Consider the following 18451-nt stretch of genomic DNA (forward strand, 5'->3'; position numbering starts at 1 on the left):
CCAGAATGTCTGAAGAAAAGCACCAAACAATCTGTCATTGGACTGTTTACTGTGATATGAAGCAATGACACCAGACAGATTATTATTAACACATATCTCTACACCCTCTGGCTCTTATTCATGAACTAACTGCGTGCTACAATCCACAACAGGTAATAATATTAAAGGAATTAAGTTGATTAACAGTAAAATGATCGAGTAATCTCTTGAGTCATTGTCCAAGCAAAGATACCAAACATTCCCTTGTTCCAGCTAACAATTACTTACTGTATTTAGTGATAATAAACTGAATATATTTAGATTTTGGAGAGATATTCAGACAAGATGAGCAATTCAATGACATAACTTGTGCTTTAAATGGGCCATTTTCACTTCACTTTTTGACAATTAATCAATAAAATAATTGGCACATTATTTGCATCAGTAATTAGCTGTTATGGGATGTATGGGGAGTATGACTTCATCTGACATCTGAAGCTGCTTATTTTGCTCTTGAAACATTGTTCCTGGTAATGTAGTAGTACACAATTAGTGTCATGGTCTGAGATTAAGCAGAGAAAAAAGCAGCCTTGTCTTTTAAACATAATAATACACATTTTAAATCAATCAGTATATGTTATAGCTTTGACTACAAGGCAGAAACAAACTGATGTGACTGAGGTGAACATGGCTGAAACCAAATATGGGAGTTGGGGTTTCAAACAGAAACCATGACCCATTATAACACAAAGGTCACATTAACCACGTGCGATGAACATAACTTCACCTGCAGCGATCACCTCTCACTCCATTGTCTGACGCGAATCGTTCACCTTTGGTTGCATTTTCCCGTCTTTCACGTTGTCTTCGCGTCACTCTGTGGTGCGTTCAAAAAAAAGGTGTCCGCCCCACCCTTTTTCCCGCCCATCGGGGTTATCCTCCACTGTGATTGGCTCGAGCAGCGCGTCAGTCACTCCTTGCCCCACTGAGCAGACCCCGCCTCCTCCACATAGCTCCGGTGTTGTAACAAGCAGCAGGAGCCCTGAAGCCAGGTACCGAATGTCTCGACCTTCGGGATAGGATGCTGTAGCTTTCGCCACAGAACACGTAAGCATTCATAATTTATCCGCATAACTCGTGTGATAAGTATGTCGTTGTCTCTGCTGTTATTGCCTCGCTTCCGTTTGAACTAAGCGGTGGAGTTGATCGCGCGCCCTGACGTGGCTTCAGCTGAATATCTCTTTCGATAGAATTATTAATGGGCTTCCTCGTGACATTTGGTGCTGAATTTGGTGCCCCCGCGTGCCAGTTGAATGTGGTGTTTTTAACATATTTGTATTGTTTGTATCGAGGCTGTGCGCGCAGGGTTTCACGAGCACATGGGGGTATATTGGACATTTTGTCTGCGCTGACAACTTTGAATTGCTGTGTTGGCAGCAGGAACTGAGCTGTGGATTACACACGGGACACCTGTGGTTCGTCCCCGTGGAGTTTGTCCCCAATAATGGTTGCCATGCTGACATCATCCCCCGAGCACGAGCAACACACATTATTCTTTTACATTTTGTTCAACGTGTTCATTGTAGATATTGAGATTATAGATTCATTCATTGTGTGAAGTTACAGCATGGCTGTGTTTTGTATTTTAGATGGGACGGTATGTTTCTCACGGCCCGTGTGTAGTACACAGGACTGTATGCTTTTCAAAGAGGCCATTAGAGATGACATGATTAATCAATCAACAGAAATTTAATTGGCAGTAATTCTGATGATCAACTTATAGTTTAAGTAATTTCTAAAATATGCCACACAAATAAGTCTGTTTCCAGCTTCTCAAATGCAGTTTGCTAGTTTTCCTGTTTAATCAGTTTATTTAGTACAGCCCAAAATCACAAATTTATAATCTGTACACATCCTCTGTCCCGGGACCCTCACATCGTTACAGGACCCCCCCCCCCCAAAAAAACCCCTCCTCCTAGGCTTAAATGATATCTTTGTTTGATGATCTTCATGAACTATTTGTTGAACAAGGCATTATTTAAAGATGTCACTTCAGACGTTTCCACTATTTTCAGAAAGGAGCAGATTTTCATTTTTTGGGTTGCATCCCTACACACTATTAAATGACCGTGAGCCATTCAGCACTTTCACTGCAGGCGTTTTGCTGGAGTGACTTTGTGTTTGTAATCGTACTGTTAATCAACACAGACTGGGTCATTTCAGGCACGAGTGGTGATTGCGTCACTGTCACTGACGCCAGCCAAGTACCTAAGATAACTGTAGTTTATTGTTAAAATATCTAAACTGTTTCACAAAACTCTAATCATGTTGTAGAATATGTGTAGATGTTTACTTAATAGAAAATAAAGGAGAAGGATTCAAAATGGGTTCAGAGATTGCTCTTTAGGTTTCTGACGTGTCTGCCATTTCACAGACCGAGAGATTAAATCAATCAACCGAGACATAATTGCCAGATTAATTGGCAGATAATCATTCGTTGCAACCCTAGGATGGGTATACGTAGTGAGAGGCTACCCTGCCACCCATGTGTTGGCCTGTTGAAGAGCCCTTGAGCAATCGATGCAGTCCATCAGTCAGCTGATTACAGTGCGGGGCCCCAAATGTTTTATTCTTGTTGCAACGGTTCTGGGCATAAACATCCAGCGTGGCCGACGTGACTCACCAAGTTCTATCTCTGTGTCACTCGCCCTCCTTTTTACAAAACACCCACTTAAAAGCTGGTAAACACGGAGCATCGCTGCCTTCGCTGATGCACCGAGTGGCCGCCGTGAGACAAGCCTGTGATCTCTGCTGGTTTCATGAGGTGATAGAATGTCGTGTCCTACTTCCAGCCGAGCCGGCGTGGTCGACGCCGACGGGCACGTGAAATCATGTCTCTGCTGGTAAACTGCACGGGGGCTATAAATAGCTCCGTGTTTTATGGCTTCCGATGTCTTCTATAAAGAACAAACACACTGGATATAGTCTTTGCTTTTTGCCATAGCAACCCGTGATTGAGCTGTAATACAAAGTGTCTCTTGTCTCAGCACGAAAGAGACAGAGACAGACACACACACAGAGAGAGACAGACAGACATCTTTTGTGATGCGGCTTTTCATAAAAGACGTCGGTCAATAATCTACGGGCATGCCGGCTCTCATGATTGTTCTCTTTCTGTCTCTCATGACCGCTGAATGGCATATTGAAGCTGCTTTCTTTACCTCTTTGATCTCTCGTGTTCCTCTGCACTGCATGACATTCACATTGAACAACACTGTTTAAAAAAACAATCGGTCATCATGAAATCAACAAATGATTAGCTCACACGCTGCGGCCCTCCAATGCCGACTTATTCATCACAACATGCTCTTCATGGAGACTCCGAGAAATGCACTCGGTCGGACGTCGTGTCACAGGTCAGACGAGCTGAGTGCTGCTGCCGGGGATCGGACGAGTAGAAAGGGGGAAAAAAAAGTTCCGCTCTTGTGTCCTCTTGTATTTGCATCTCTGCTTTTGTCTCCTGGCGTTCAGCAGTGCTCACCCTTTTTAGACACGAGGACCACACGGCACATACAGAACAGTCCCGTGCAAGACCCACTGCTACCACACGTCCACACATCCAGACCAGCGGACCTCATGAACGCTGACTCGTGTTAAAAAGAAAGAGAGAGAAACGCACACAACCGTGCATCACCTTTAAACCTTTTATTCCCTCGTTTGGGCCTTGTGACTCTGTGGCTCTCGCCGTGAGAATGACCCCATTTCCATCTTAACGGATCCTTTACAAGGTGTTTGTGCCATGAATGATTTACTCCCATTACGTAAGAACTCAGACAAAAAACACCCCAGCACTTCTAGTCTTCCAGTGCAGGAGGCTCGGTGGCGTACAACACTCCAGTAATCACTCAGTGGAGGTAAGTAGGGCACTCGGAGGGATGTTCATGTCCCGGCTTCATTTACAGGTTTCACAGTTCATCTGTGGCGGTTCGTATTCTCCACTGATACACAGCTTTCTGCACGAGCCTTTAAGCTTTTACAGTGAGGAAAAGCATCTGACACTTCAGACTAAATCTGTGAACGGATGCAGTGGCACATTTTCTGTTTTCGTTTTGGTGATGTTCTGCTCAAAGGAAGTGTTTTTGTTGCAAACTTTGCAGCTGAGTTGTGGGAAAAGGGATGAGGCCAAGTGTGTTATGCAAAGAGGTGATCGATGCTGCGGCCCCTTACTCGCCACTTCTAGTGTTTACACTCGTGATTGTATTACATAATGCTTTCCGGTGGTTGGACGCACCTTTTTCTTGCCGTTGAAAGTCTAGACTCCAGGTGTAGATATGCAGAAGTTGTGTGTGTGTGACTTGCTGAACCTCGATAAACATTCGTAAAAGCTTCAGACGCGGGCCAAAGACGCCAGACGCGTCGCAGCCTGAAAAGTGCGAAAACACGAAAGGACTCGATGAGCTAATTGGAGCTAATTTTGAAGCCGACTCAAATCCGCTGTCTGTCCTTTTTAGTCTGCGCTCCAGAAGCCGTGAAAGCAAGTGGGCCGCCCGTGTGTTTCAGGCTGCTTTTAGCCCAGTGTTGACTGTAGCTAGCTGTGTGTCGCGGCGGTATCGAAGCACTGAGCACATTCTTTCCTGTCGATGACTCACGTCCTGGGCATGGTACTGACTGTAAGAGAGGCCTTGGGGGAACTACAGCGCACACACACACGCACACACACACATAATCCGCTAGATGGGTTTTTACAGAGGATACAGCACACTTCAAATCCAAAGAGTTTTAAATTTGCATGTGAGCACATCTCGCCGTGTTAATCCACCAGACGGGGATGTGCCCAGCTCGTATGTACACTGCACAAGTTCACGCCTGAGGTACAAAGGGAGTGGCGCACATGGAGGTGTAGCACACACAGCCAGGTCGGGGCATGCCATTGAGGAATGAATGCGACATGTCGGTGAGAGTAGCGGCGTTCCCTTACTCTCGCCCCCGTGCCACCACTTTGTAATAATGTAGAGAACCAATGCAAAACTCTTCAAGCGAAACAAGACTGCAGAATTTTGCAAAAATGACAACGGAAAATTGTAGAGCAGAGCAGGTCTGACTTGGACTGTCTGTGACCTCACAAGCCTTCTGTCAAAAAGCTTCAGATACACAGCATTAGATCAACATGTGAAGGAAGCGTTCATATTCGTATTTGACATGCAGGAGGAGGAGGAGGAAGAGGAGGAAGAAGGTACATGAAACCAGCCCGTGGTGAAGCAGCAAGGGCCCAGTTCTCAGTTTTGCAGCATGCAGATGGAGCGAGCTCTGGGTGTAGTTTCACATTAACATGGTAACAGAAGTTAGTCTCTGGAGTCATAACTTTAATTTATCCTCTTTTTAACGATAGTCTTTGTGTGTACGATGCTCTGCACACTCCATCGGGATTCCTTTAGTTGTTTTCCTGTCTTCCTCACATGCTTGTTTACAAGTGGACCCTTTTTAAAGCTTCATAAAACTTGGGTGGTACCACAGATACAGACTTGTAACATTGGTTTTGTGTACTTTGCTGTAAAAGTATCAAAGTCCACACAAAGCCAGACTTGCATCTGAAAACACAAGTTGAACCCTGAACTGTGAGAGCTCACGATAAAGACTTATTCGCCTCTCGTGTGTTTTTCCTTCTGGATATCTGTGTCCAGCTTCCTCCTTATTAATAAAACAAAGACACTTTGGACTTTTCCATCGACAGTTAGTCAGACCCAGAGTGACTCAGTGATTCCTCTCTGTTTTTATCCGTCTGGTCCCACAAAAATAACCTCTTGTGCTGCTCTGACATCAGCTCGTTGTTTGAACCTTTTCTCCACAGCGCTGACTGTTGTGCCGTGGCCTTCAAAGGTCAGAGCGATGCTCCCGGCGGCTCTGTGAGCTCTTGTCGCGGCGGTTTCCATAGAGACGAGACGACGCTGGGGCAGAAAGCGCTCGAGTCGCAGAAAGATGACTACGACGTCGCCCACTCACAGCGACAGCAGCGGCTCCTCTAAGCACGACAGTAACCAGGTGTGTGTGTGTGTGTGCTGCTTTAATGTACAGCGTGAGACAAAAAGAGCTCATAGCCACTGTTAGCATTCAGCATTATGCTTCTTTTCCTATCGAAGTAGCATCATATTAAACTGTTGAAACTCAATGAGGAAGCGTCGCTCTCTCTGACCGAACATTAAAGTGTTCCTAGAAATGCATGACGCACAGCTGCGCCGTTTTTACAACAAGCGCTGTTGCTGTCACAACAGTGTTGCACTTAAGTGGTGTCTGCGATGAGTCTATGTTTACTGTTGACATGTTTGAGATCGTGCTATTTCAAGTCACATGTCTGTATGAACTCGTTTGCGGTTGTCGCGCTCCTGTCTCCCTCTCCAGGACAGCTGGGAGATCGTGGAAGGGCTCAGGGGGGTTCCTGCCGCCATGCACGAGCCTGACAGACAGGAGGGCTTCCTGCTCAAGAGGAGGAAGTGGCCCATGAAGGGCTGGCATAAGGTGAGCGCCTCACAAAGCCACCCTCTTTCTAAAGCAACAGCATCGCAGCACTTCTTAATTATAGAACACCGCTGCTGCCTTTTGTTCAACCAAAGAGCTATTTTCACTCTGAACTTGAGGGTGTCGGATAGTGAGCCATAATGGTTTTTAAATATTCTGCACTGTATTCATCACATGCAGTTCTTTTAAAAGCACAGATGGTGTTGTCAAACAAGGCCCCATATCCATTTTGGCGAAGAAATAAAGCAAAAATGCGTTCTAAGTGCATACTGTACATGGGTGTAGGTGTGATTTCTCTCCTGATGATGCCATGTTTGAACCAGCAGTCCTCTCTAAACGTCCAACTGAAACCTCTGACCTGGTGTCTGTTAATACCTCGGCGCTATTTCCACGTTTCCTCCTCTTCACCATTATAGTCCTGCATTTCCTTCTTTCCGTTGTTTTTATTCCCAGCCGATTGCACTGTAACCCTGACTCATCTTCCTCCCCCTCTTCTGTGTGCTCATGCATACCTGGAAAGTTCTGCCTTGCAACGTGATTTGAATAGCCACTTAAATAGACAGTATTTTGACCGACAAGGAGTTTTTTTTAAATTTTTTTTTAAATTTTTGCTGTAAAACTAAAAAGAGCAAAGTATGCTTGTAAGTTGTTGCTATGTCGATACATGGTCACTTATTTTACGGCGTTGTGAAACTTGAAATGCAGGGTCGTGGGAATGAGGTGGTATTGGTTCATAACGGTACAATGTCTGCCTACCTTTTTGTTTGTTGGTGTTTTTACTGCTGTGTGAACTAAGAGTGCAAAACTAAACTTAAAAAAACGGACTAATGTTGTGAATAAATATTGATTTGAGTTTGATTTCTTCCCACTTAGAGGTTCTTTGTGTTGGAGAAAGGCATCCTGAAGTATGCAAAGCGTGGATCTGATGTAGGTATTACCCCGAGCGTCATTCTTGCACTTCAACACATCCGAAACGCATGCTGACAAAGTGTTACGTTCACAGCTGCAGAAGGGAAAGCTTCACGGCTGCATTGACGTCGGCCTCTCCGTCATGTCGATCAAGAAGAAAGCCATGTGCGTCGACCTGGACACGGAGGATAACATCTATCACTTGAAGGTAACCCCTGAATATGAATGTTTTGCATTACGGGTTTGAGTGCCTCCGTGCTGCGTCTCTCATTTACTTCTTTCTGTTTCATACAAAGACGCTCCCAGCGGCCGTGTCCCAGTTACTGCTCCTAATTTGACTTTATGGCACCCAGGTTAAGTCTCCGGAGGTGTTTGACGAGTGGGTGTCAAAGCTGCGGCATCACCGCGTGTTTCGGCAGAACGAGATTGCCATGTATCCCCACGAGAGGCACCTCTTCAACCCCCACGCCTCGCCCGCCCTCAACGACTCCCTGAGAAAAGTGAGTCGTTTCCTTTCAGGTTTGACACAGTAGGGATGTAGTGATGCGAGGTTGCACATATGCCTGACGCTCCCTGCGTTCTCTTAAAACAGAGGGCGACTCTTACTAAGCAGGCGTCGGTCCACAAAGCAAAGGTCAGCTCTTGGCTCCATTCTTCAGAGGACATGAACAAGTGCTGCAAAGGTTGGTTGTCGTTTTGTCTTATTTCTCTTTTGCGTACTTGCCTCACTAATTGTCTCTCCTGGCTTGCTCGTCTCCCTTGTCCTCGTTAACGGTTTCCTTTCAAACGTGTCTCTCTGCAGTGAATCGTTCATTCCATCACTGCATCTAATAATAATTGTCTTTCTCTCAGACTTGGAGGAATGTGAATCGTACCTGCTGGAACTCAACCTGCTGCTGAAGAGCATGGAGGTCCTCCACCGCACGTACTCGGCCCCGGCCATTAGTGCACTACAAGTAAGCACAGGAACACGGATTAAGATAGCCGTGATGATTCTTTGTTTTCATTTCAGCAATGTGCAATATATCTAATAAAAATGCATGAGCCAGCTTTGTCTCACAGAGAAGTTCTCAAGGAGTAATGGCCGATCCCCACTCGAAGCATTTTAGAAGAGTTTTTTTGACGCCCGTCACTCGTAACGGATGCTCTTCCATTTTATTCCATCAACACCGACTCTGTGAGACGCGTGTCTGCTTTTTTAAATTTTTGTTTTTACACTTCAAGTCTCTCTTTGTTGCGTTCTGTGAAGCTACATAAGCAGCCGACACAAGTATCTCACTGTATATGTGTTTTGATCTTATTAACCGTATCTACATTGATCGATCAAGGCTCCCAGTCTGTCTGTTGGTTAGCTGGTCTGTTTCACTGGAGGCAGATTCCCCTCACTGGTTACGCTGGGTGGGGAAATGCATTCAATGAATCAATACAAACATTGATTTCTTCCTATTAAGCCGACGGGGAAAACTATTTTGGTTCAGTGAAAACGGGAAGTGTTTTTGTTTGCTACTCCTTTTTTTTAAAGTCTTCTTGTGGCACCACAGGCGTCTAATTATGACATGCCCAAAAAAGAGAAGAGGCCGAGGAGATGGCGATCCAAAAACAATGGCAAAGAAACCAAAGCCACACTACAGGTACATGCGCCGCTTTTCTTTTGATAATTATTTAAAAACACACTTCATTCAGCGGTGCGAATGACGGGGAAATAATGGCTTATCCTTTCTCTGTTTTTTTTTTTTTTTTTGTCGTCCAGGTCCCAAGCTGCCTCTCCTCTCAATCCCCTCGTCTCCACGCCTCCAACCCTAACCTCTCCACCACGGACTCAAACGCCCAGGAGGTCTGTCCCGAATCCCCAGACTCGCCTACAGACGGGTCCCATCTGCAGGAGGACTTCTGCATGCTGGCCAACAACAGTGAGTCCCTGCTGGGGGGGGAGACGCATTCACTTTAGATTGAAAAAGAAAATATGCTCGTTTATGTGGTAAGATAGTTTCCATGACAACTCGCTTGTCTTGCATTTGCTTCTCTCCAGTCCACACCACGCTGAAATCGGCCTTTAGTTCCCTCGTAGCGGAGAGAGACCGACTGAGGCACACCATCGACAGGCAGGCCCCGCAGCCAGCGCAGGTCGTTGGCTTGAAGACCGCCTATGCTTCAGTGAGTGGGACTCAGAAGATCACACGATGTCCACCAACTGTCGCCTCAGGTCCAGTTTCCCTCAACCTGACTTGTTGTTATTATCATCAGGAATGTACCAGAGGGTCTCACTCCTTGGTCCACCAGGTGTCCAATGAGAGCAAAGCATCAATCCCAGAGTCCATATCGGAGTTCTTTGATGCTCAGGAGTACCTCCTCTCCTCTTCCTCTTCTGAGAATGAGGTGAGACACCGTCTACCTCTTTACTCTCTGCGTTTGAATGCCAAATGCTTCGTCTATTAATCGACTAATAGTTGTCTGCAAACTGGCAGAAACTGGTCAAAAAGTCGTTAACAATTCACATTCAGGTCGCATGTTGAAAACTTCTTGTTTTGTTGGTTTGAAATAATGTAAAGCAGAGAAAAGTGGCAGAAATTTACATTTGAGAAGCTGGAACTGTGAAATTCCTTGCTTTATAAATGACATTTACAATCTGTTCTCAAGATTGTTGACTATAATTTACTACGTGTTTCAGCGCGACAGTGGTCAAACAAATCAAGTTCAAGTCTTATAAAGGGTTAGTTGTGCAGTAAAAGTAGTGAGTCTTGTTACTCCTACTCTCCCAACACGGCCACGTTTAGGTTTAACACAACTAATACGTCACAACAACCTCTCTGTACACTGGGCTTCTGTTCTGATGACGGAAGACTTTTGGCTTGTTTGTTATTGTCCTTTTGATTGTGTGTTCTTGCCGCTCGCTGACCTTCCAGCATTGACTTTCTGTCTCCAGGTCTCTGACGATGACTCGTACATCAGTGATGTCAGTGACAGCATCTCCGTGGACACCTACAGCAACGAGGGAGGCAGTGAGAGACACAACTCTGGTGTGTGTGTGTGTGTGTGTGTAAGACGGAGCAACCGGCTCTTATTCTGTCAAAAAGAGGCGGAGCTTCTCTGTCCGAGTGCGCTTGAGTGACTGACTAAGCCTCTGTGTGAGAGAGAATGTGTTGAATATGACCACTGCCAGAAGTGTTTACAAACTCAGTACGATGTTTGCTCTCACAGTATGTGAACAAGCGTTAAACAGGTCTGCTGCAGCTTGTTCACGTTTGGCTAAAACAAGTTTTGATGTGCACCGCCTCTTGTCACTATACTAGTCTTATTCTAATCTCCCACTATTCCCCTCTAGTGAGCAGCGTGGTGACCCGGGCCCGTCGGCGCTCCGCGCTGCCCTCTCCCAGCCCCCCCAGCACCGTGAGCCTGTGGAACATCCTGAAGAACAACATCGGGAAGGACCTGTCCAAGGTGGCCATGCCGGTGCAGCTCAACGAGCCGCTCAACACCCTGCAGAGGCTGTGTGAGGAGCTGGAGTACAGCGAGCTGCTGGACACCGCCAACCGCACCCAAGACCCTTACCAGCGCATGGTGAGAGGAAGGAAAACGCACACGTTGCCGTGCACAACTTCTAACGTAACAGTTGAGAGAGGATCTCATGTGTACACAGTTAATCAAACACGCATGCAGAACTAAAGCACACCAACGATGGATGGAAACACGATCATCAAAGTAGGCGTAGCAAAATGTTGACGGGGAATGTGTATCGAGCTCAGTGCTCTTCCTCAGGACGATTGTTTTAAAGCTACACTGATGTTCGTCTTTTACAAGCAAGAAGCTTTCAATTGTCTTTTTCTTCCCGGGTCTGTTTGGAAGACTTTTTATCTGAGTTTTACACACATTTTGAGTCAAATAAACACAGAGTAGTTACAAAGTGCCATGTGGTAAGTCTCACACCTGAGCATGCATCATACAGTCTTAACATGTAGTTATAAATAATACACATTTATCTCGACCTAATGTGATGTTCCAATACCATTACTACCATAGGCCATCAAAATGTCCCAATTGAAAGCATATCACATGCAGCTACGTCCGTGCAATAGTCCCATGGAAACAAAGTTGGCGGTGTCCCACGCGTACATGTTCACAGCATCATGTAGACCAGGGATTCCCAAAGTGGGGTGCGCGAGCTGCCTCTAGGGGGTGCGCGAGAGGAAAAGTGTAATGGCGGTCTGATGGTGTAATAATATTAAATATTAAAAAAAATGTAATTTTAATTTAAAAACTGTCAGGTGGGACATCTGAAGCTATCAGTCGTAAAAGAGGAGAGGGACAGAGAGAGAGAGAGGAATCGGAGGCGAGGGGAACGGAGAGGTGCGTTGAGGAGAGACCGGGAGAAGAAATCGAGCCAGAGTCAGAGGAAGATGAGACGGAGGAGACTGGGAAAAAAAGAGGAAATATGATGAAAAGTATGTGTGTCTGGGCTTCACTTGGATTGGCAACGCAGATTCCCCAAAGCCACAGTGCGTGGTGTGCAGTGAGGTTCTGGCTAACAGTCTGAAGCTCTTATTTACATCGCCACCTGAACACCAAGCATGCCAGTGCAAGTCAAAAGCCCCTTACATTGTTTATATCGAAATTGGAGGAGTTACAAAACAGCCAAAAACAACTGGAGTCTCATTCATGTGTTGGGTCTATAAATGACGCACTACGGGCTTCATATCTGGTTACAGAATAGCGAGAAAGGGGCTACCGCACACAATCGCCGAAGACGTGAGCTTGCCAGCTGCCAGAGAGATGGTGGAATGTATGATTGGGGAGAAAGAAGCAAAAAAGTTGTGCATGATCCCGGTGTCCAACAACACTGTGTCGCGCCGCATCGATGCTTTGTCCGAAGACATCCTGGCTACATTAGTCGCTCATTAATTGTAAATTAAATGTGATAATCTGCCTCTGAGCCTGTGCGTGTGTGCTCGCATCCGTATTGCTCTTTAAAAGTGACGCCTTGTGTCACTGAAAGTGATTGAAACTTTGTTGCAGTGTTTCAGGGCGTTTTCACACCTTCAGTTCGTTTGCTTTGTTCTGATTCAGGGATTAATATGATACAATGTTGCAGTTGCTCCTTTGTTCGGTTTGTGTTCACACTGCAACATTTAACAGCGGACTAAATCTTGTAAACAAATGCCACGCGCGAGCAAACTGTTCTCTCATTGGTCCGATTCTTATGCGGCTATGAAGGCTTAAAAGGCTCTGTTGCTTCTTTTTTTAATTTTTTTATTAAGGGGGGGGTGCGCGAACCCGGTCGGGATGTAGAAGGGGGTGCGCGGCCTAAAAAGTTTGGGAACCGCTGATGTAGACAAACCGATACTTTGAAGACACGCATGTAACGAATGTCATTCACCCCCGTCTGATTTTCTGTGCAGGTGTATGTCGCTACATTTGCAATATCTGCATACGCCTTCACCTACCATCGAGCAGGAAGTAAACCTTTCAACCCGGTCCTTGGAGAGACGTACGAGTGTGACAGACCCGATAAAAGCTTCAGGTTTATAGCTGAACAGGTGAACACACACACGCACTACATGGGATATACACATTTTGAGGGATGTAAAGGGATTGAAATTAAATGTGATCCAAAGTTTATATCTCTGTAATTACAACACAAAATGATCATTTGTAGACCAATTACTCACTGGGTGTTGCCTTAAATTCTAGAAGAAAACTGTTTTTCTCGCATGCCTCCACAGGGAACAAAGAATCCAAAGACGGAGACAATTCTTGATGAAATGGGGACCACGTTTAACAACAGCAAAACTATATCAAAACATCAGTTAAAAAAACTCTCGCACAACTCGTGCCTCATTTATCCAGTCGTATGCTGACTACTACCAAACGCGTGCGTCTCAGCTAAAACCTTTCTATTTAAAACACTTCTGATGGATACAGCGTACAAAGCTTGAGGCTGTTTCTGCGGCTGTGTTTTGCACCGTACGGTTTTAGTGTAGATGCATGTATTTAGGAAGTGGTGAGCATACGACTGGTGAGACTTGGATTGAACTGCACAAGTTGTTTGGGAAAGGATTTTTGATACGGTTTTGCCGTTGTTAAATGCGGCCCCCGTTCACTTCAAACCCCGTTTTTCTTCAAGAATTCAAGGTAACATGTGAGTCATCGACATGCAAATGGTCATTTTGTGGGTGAAGTCTTTAAGGTAAACGTCCTTCACTTTGTGTATCGACATGTAATTGTCAAATGAATTGTCGCCGTGGTCAGGTTGTCTCATGTCAGAGGTATCGGTGAAGGTAGAACAGCATCCTCTTCCTGTTTCACTCTGTAAAGCAACTTCCAATCTAGTCTAGTAGCAAACAATGCAAAGCAGAGAAGTCGTGCGCTGACCTGCCACAGACAATGGCAATACTAATCATACTAATCTCTCAAAATAAATGTAGTCATGGTTTAAAGCGGGCATAAAAGCTTCTAGGTCCTTTTTTGTTTTCACTGATTCATTGCAGAGTGACAGCGTCCACTGTGTAAAGCTCTTGAAAGAGTTTCTTTTATTTCATCGTGTATCTCTTCTCTCCGGTTTCCCAGGTGAGTCATCACCCACCTGTGTCTGCATGTCACTCTGATTCAAGGAACTTCGCCTTTTGGCAAGGTGAGCAGGAGATAAGATGTTTGTAGTAGTTGAGTGTTTCACATGAAGGCTGTCTGTTTATATTTAGGGTGGAAATTGGTGTGAAGATTAAGTGACCTAATTTTCACCTTGTACCTTTCCATTGAATGAGTGTTTGATACTTTATGTCCATACTCTAACGGATTAATGTGCAGATTATACTAACGTGACATCATTTTAAAACTTAAGACGCTCTTGCCTCTGTTTGAATTTCCCTCTGTGCATAAGAACAGAGAATTTGATTGATGAAGAAACGCTGCTGTCTGTTTACTGAAGAGACCAGATGAAGCCTTGAAGATTTAAATTAAGAACAAGCACTCACCTGTTATTTTGCAATCTCTTTCTTTTAGATGTTCGATGGAAAAATAAATTCTGGGGCAAATCCATGGAAATTGTTCCTATGGGAACCACACATGTCGCACTACCTGCGTAAGCCCTCGACTCCTTAACTCAGTGTGTGTGTGTGTGTGTGTGTGTGTGTGTGTGTGTGTGTGTGTGTGTGTGTGTGTGTGTGTGTGTGTGTGTGCATCAGTGTTCGCACTCTTGCATGTTTGATGCGAGTGTCCGCGTCATCGTGAACATGATGGGCTGTAAATGTGAGTGTTGGGAATGAAAGAACATGCGTATTGAGGACAGTACGTGTGTGTTTCAGGTTCGGGGACCACTACGAATGGAACAAAGTGACGTCGTGCATCCACAACATCCTGAGCGGTCAGCGCTGGATCGAGCACTACGGAGAGATGTCCATCAAAAATATAAACGGTGACGCCTGCCAGTGTAAAGTCACATTTGTCAAGGTTGGTCAATGCTGATATTTAATTACCGGGTTTGAATGACAGAAACGGATCTTTATTATAAAGTAGATTTTTAGGGGGAAGACTTTTGGTAAAACATGTTTTTCATGGCTCAACAAAGCCGAAAGAATTATACAGTCCCTGTGTGAAGTCACTTGCTCCTCCAGCGGATATCAAGGCAAACGGCCCCATCTTCTGGACAGAGATGGGAACTGAATATTCAAACCATGAGCATGGAAAATTGAATTAAATGTGATACTTGGGATGTCTGCTCTGTTTGTGTAAGATATATTTCTTCCATCTCACACATACAAACTATTCCCTCTTTTATTTATTTTTTGCAGGCGAGATCATGGAGCTCCACAGTGAACGAGATAGAGGGCGTGGTGACCGATTCAAATGGAAAAGTTGTCCACTCCATCTTTGGAAAATGGCACGAGTCAGTTTTTCAAGGAGACCCGCCTTCTGCCACGTGTATCTGGAGAGCAAGTGAGTGATCGGTCCCTGGGAATGTCAGTTGTAATGTTTTTACAACCGGGCACACAACTTACTTTGTTAATTTGTGTGTCTGTGTGTAGACCCCATGCCAGTGGACCAAGACCAGTTCTACGGCTTCACCCAGTTTGCGGTGGAGTTAAATGAGCTGGACTCCGCCCTGAGACCTCTTCTTCCCCCCACAGACACGCGCTTCAGGCCGGACCAGAGGTTGTCACTTTTGTCTTGTCTGTAAAGTTGTGGTAGCCCGCGTACCCTAACCCTAACCCGCGTATCACCCGACCCGTTTTACAAACGTTATACCTCAACCTTATGTTCTAGTCTAATGTGTTGTACAGGTGACCCTGTAGTCTTAATGGACGTAAAGCTGCCTAATAATTTACCCAATAACTTTTTTTTTTACAAACATAATTTTGTTGCCCACGTGAAGCAGTACGCGTCTGAAATATAAAAGTAACCATGGCAACAGACTGAGAGGGAATAAAATCACAAGAATAATTGTCCACTCCAACATTGTTGAATGTATGAGGGTGGATTAATAACGGCAATATAATATCAACAAGTTAATTAGACCAGAAAAAGTGTGGGAAAAAAACATGATTGTTGTTGTCGTGCCAATAGAAAATGTTTTTACGATGTAAAAACCACAGGTGTAACTAAGACTTGGCTCCATGCTCCTGGTGTAGTGCATGCCGGCTCACTGTCATAGATCACTGAGGCACTCGAGTAGAACGAAGCCATTTAAGGAGTTCTCACTGCAGGGACTTTCCCATGAGACCAAACGCCTGATTGAGGAACGAAGGGATTAAACCTGAATCTAAATCCAGTTCCTGTAGGATTCATTGCATCCAACTCAAAGATCAAAGTCAAGCTACAGTAAATACAAACAGGATGTGACTCAGTGTTGTTGCTTTTCCAACATAGCTGCCATTTTTTTCAATCGGTCTATTTGCCTAATCTTTATGGTTCTTCAGACAAGACGAAAATGCAATCAGGGACTCCTCAAAAGCCACTTTCGTTTCCTGAGATGAGTTGCTGGAACCTTTGGCTAGTGTTGTCGTTATACCTGAGTGTTTCCCACAGTGATAAATCCAAATATCTGAGAAAATATGGGATGAATGGCTCTGGCGCTCGAGTTAGGTCATAATTTCCACCGTTTTCCGTCCTGACTCACTCTCCCTTGTGTTCTTTGTCCAGGCTGTTGGAGGAGGGGAACACAGAAGGAGCCGAGGAGCAGAAACAGAGGATCGAGCAGCTCCAGAGGGAGAGGAGGAAAGTGCTGCAGGACAACACCATGACGCACCAGCCACGCTTTTTCAAGTATGCCGCTGATTTCACGTCTGTGTGCCTCTATATGTGCGATCAGACACGGTGTGTCAGGCATGTGTTGTTCCGCTAAACCGGTTTGTCGCATAGGAACGCAGATCGACTCCGTAGCAGCCACAGTGTCATTGGAAGATATGTACGGCCGGATATAAACCAGAGGATCTGCGACCTTTGTACAATCGGATAACCAAAAGTTATTTGTAAACTATGTCCGTCCTTTTTGTTGAAGTAACATTTGTTGTTGCCATGCTACGTGCCATCGTTTTGTTATTTTAGTACTTAGTTTGTGCTCCGTACCTTGTGATCATGGCCCTGAGCCACGGAATATGTTAAATATATGTCAGTCTGCGGACTTTTGATGAACAGACTGGGTTGTTGGGACATACTGTTGGGCTCATCATGACAAAAAAATGGAATTCTTTCTTATGTCGTTGTGCATTACATCAGAGCCATTTCATCACTCCTCATATCCTCTATTCTATCAACCCAGAACATTCTGAATACAACCCTCCCTTACACTCCGAGACATTTTAGTGTATTGAAAGATGCACGTAGTTAAGAAAGTTCTCCGACACAAACCAACAGAATATTATCTTATAAAGACACAAAAACTTGCAATGTTTAGAGGATTCAAGTTAAAGTCTTGTCGTCTGTTATTCTGGAAGCTGATGAGGTCATTTCATAGGCTGTACGTTTGACAGGTATCACGTAGTTTAAATATGATAATCATTCAAGATGCATCCGTCATTAAGTGATTTGTGCTGTGTTGACAGGAAGTCAAACGACGACACCTGGGTGAGCAACAACTCGTACTGGGAGCAGCGCAGAGACCCTGGCTACAGTAAAATGGACTTTCCTGTGTTGTGGTGACCTCTGGATTTCACTAAACCGCTTCACGACAACTTATCATCAAGAGGGAAGTATAAAACCGAACTGAGACCAGCCTCAGTGTCCTGACCTGCTGAGAATGAATTGCCCCGTGTCGCGGTAACCCAAACCTATCTGGACTTCCTCTTCCAGGACTGAGCAGAGTCTGTAAAACTTCTGTTGCTTTTGTTTCTCCTTATGGATACATTCTCTCCTCTTATCGTCATAACTGTAATTGACTCGGTGTAAAGATTCATATCCTGTTCTGTTGCATCTCAGCATTTACCAAAGTGCCTTTTTTACTGCAGTGCCTCACTCAGTCGACTGCTGTAGCAGTTATGCAAAATGACTTTTGTTCTTGAGATGTGTTGACTTCACCGGAGAGAAAATTATCCGTGTTGGAATGTTATTTGTTGGAAAGGTCAAAACATGTTCAAGTTTTCCTCCGTCCAGTCAGCATCGTGACCCGAGGGTTTTGATCAGATCTTCTGATTATAGAAGAGGGACTTTTGCCTTTTTCTGTATGATGCCAAGTTATAATGAGTCATGATGTCATAGGGCTGTGGATACGGTTCATCAATGAGGAAAACGACAATAATAATCAATGTTCAACGAAGATAATAAACTGTATAATGAATGGAGAAGTTATGGCGTGTCGCACTTTGTTTTTAGCAAAAAGGGATTAGCCACAGTTTAGTGGCTAATCCCGTAACATTAGTGGCATAAGGAATTTGGTTTCAGCAAAAGCAACACAGAAAACCAGCAAAGCAAACCATCCCAAAACTGTTTGCTGTTGAAATAGTTTGTGAAGTAAAAGCACATGTGACATTCATTATTATTTTTTATTCTTATTTGTAATGTCATTTTATTTCCCTATTATTATAATTACTGTTATCTTTTCACGACTGGCGGCTTGTCCAGGCTG

The 18451-nt window shown here is 44.7% G+C and overlaps 1 protein-coding gene across 1 annotated transcript; it reads left to right on the forward strand.

Annotated features, from left to right (window-relative positions):
- Positions 1–999: 999 nt before the first annotated feature.
- Positions 1000–18223, forward strand: LOC306791645 (oxysterol-binding protein-related protein 3-like). Its single transcript, XM_079288474.1, has 22 exons — positions 1000–1086; positions 5828–6018; positions 6376–6492; positions 7366–7419; positions 7496–7609; positions 7755–7901; positions 7994–8084; positions 8254–8357; positions 8943–9032; positions 9152–9311; positions 9431–9555; positions 9646–9777; positions 10325–10418; positions 10724–10959; positions 12795–12932; positions 13963–14026; positions 14395–14473; positions 14697–14841; positions 15183–15327; positions 15417–15543; positions 16531–16653; positions 17433–18223. Exons 2-22 carry the CDS (start codon positions 5956–5958, stop codon positions 17527–17529), a joined length of 2445 nt encoding a protein of 814 aa, XP_079144600.1. The 5' UTR covers positions 1000–1086; positions 5828–5955; the 3' UTR covers positions 17530–18223.
- Positions 18224–18451: the final 228 nt, after the last annotated feature.

The sequence above is a fragment of the Melanostigma gelatinosum genome, assembly GCF_949748355.1.
Source record: "Melanostigma gelatinosum genome assembly, chromosome: 17".
NCBI classification, from domain to species: domain Eukaryota; kingdom Metazoa; phylum Chordata; class Actinopteri; order Perciformes; family Zoarcidae; genus Melanostigma; species Melanostigma gelatinosum.

Excerpts from the sequence above, each read along its gene's own strand:
- LOC306791645 (XM_079288474.1), top strand. The coding sequence starts at position 5,956 with ATGACTACGACGTCGCCCACTCACAGCGACAGCAGCGGCTCCTCTAAG. Across the intron at positions 7,420-7,495 it reads ATGCAAAGCGTGGATCTGAT|CTGCAGAAGGGAAAGCTTCA; the intron begins GTAGGTATTACC and ends TTACGTTCACAG. Across the intron at positions 14,027-14,394 it reads GAACTTCGCCTTTTGGCAAG|ATGTTCGATGGAAAAATAAA; the intron begins GTGAGCAGGAGA and ends TCTTTCTTTTAG.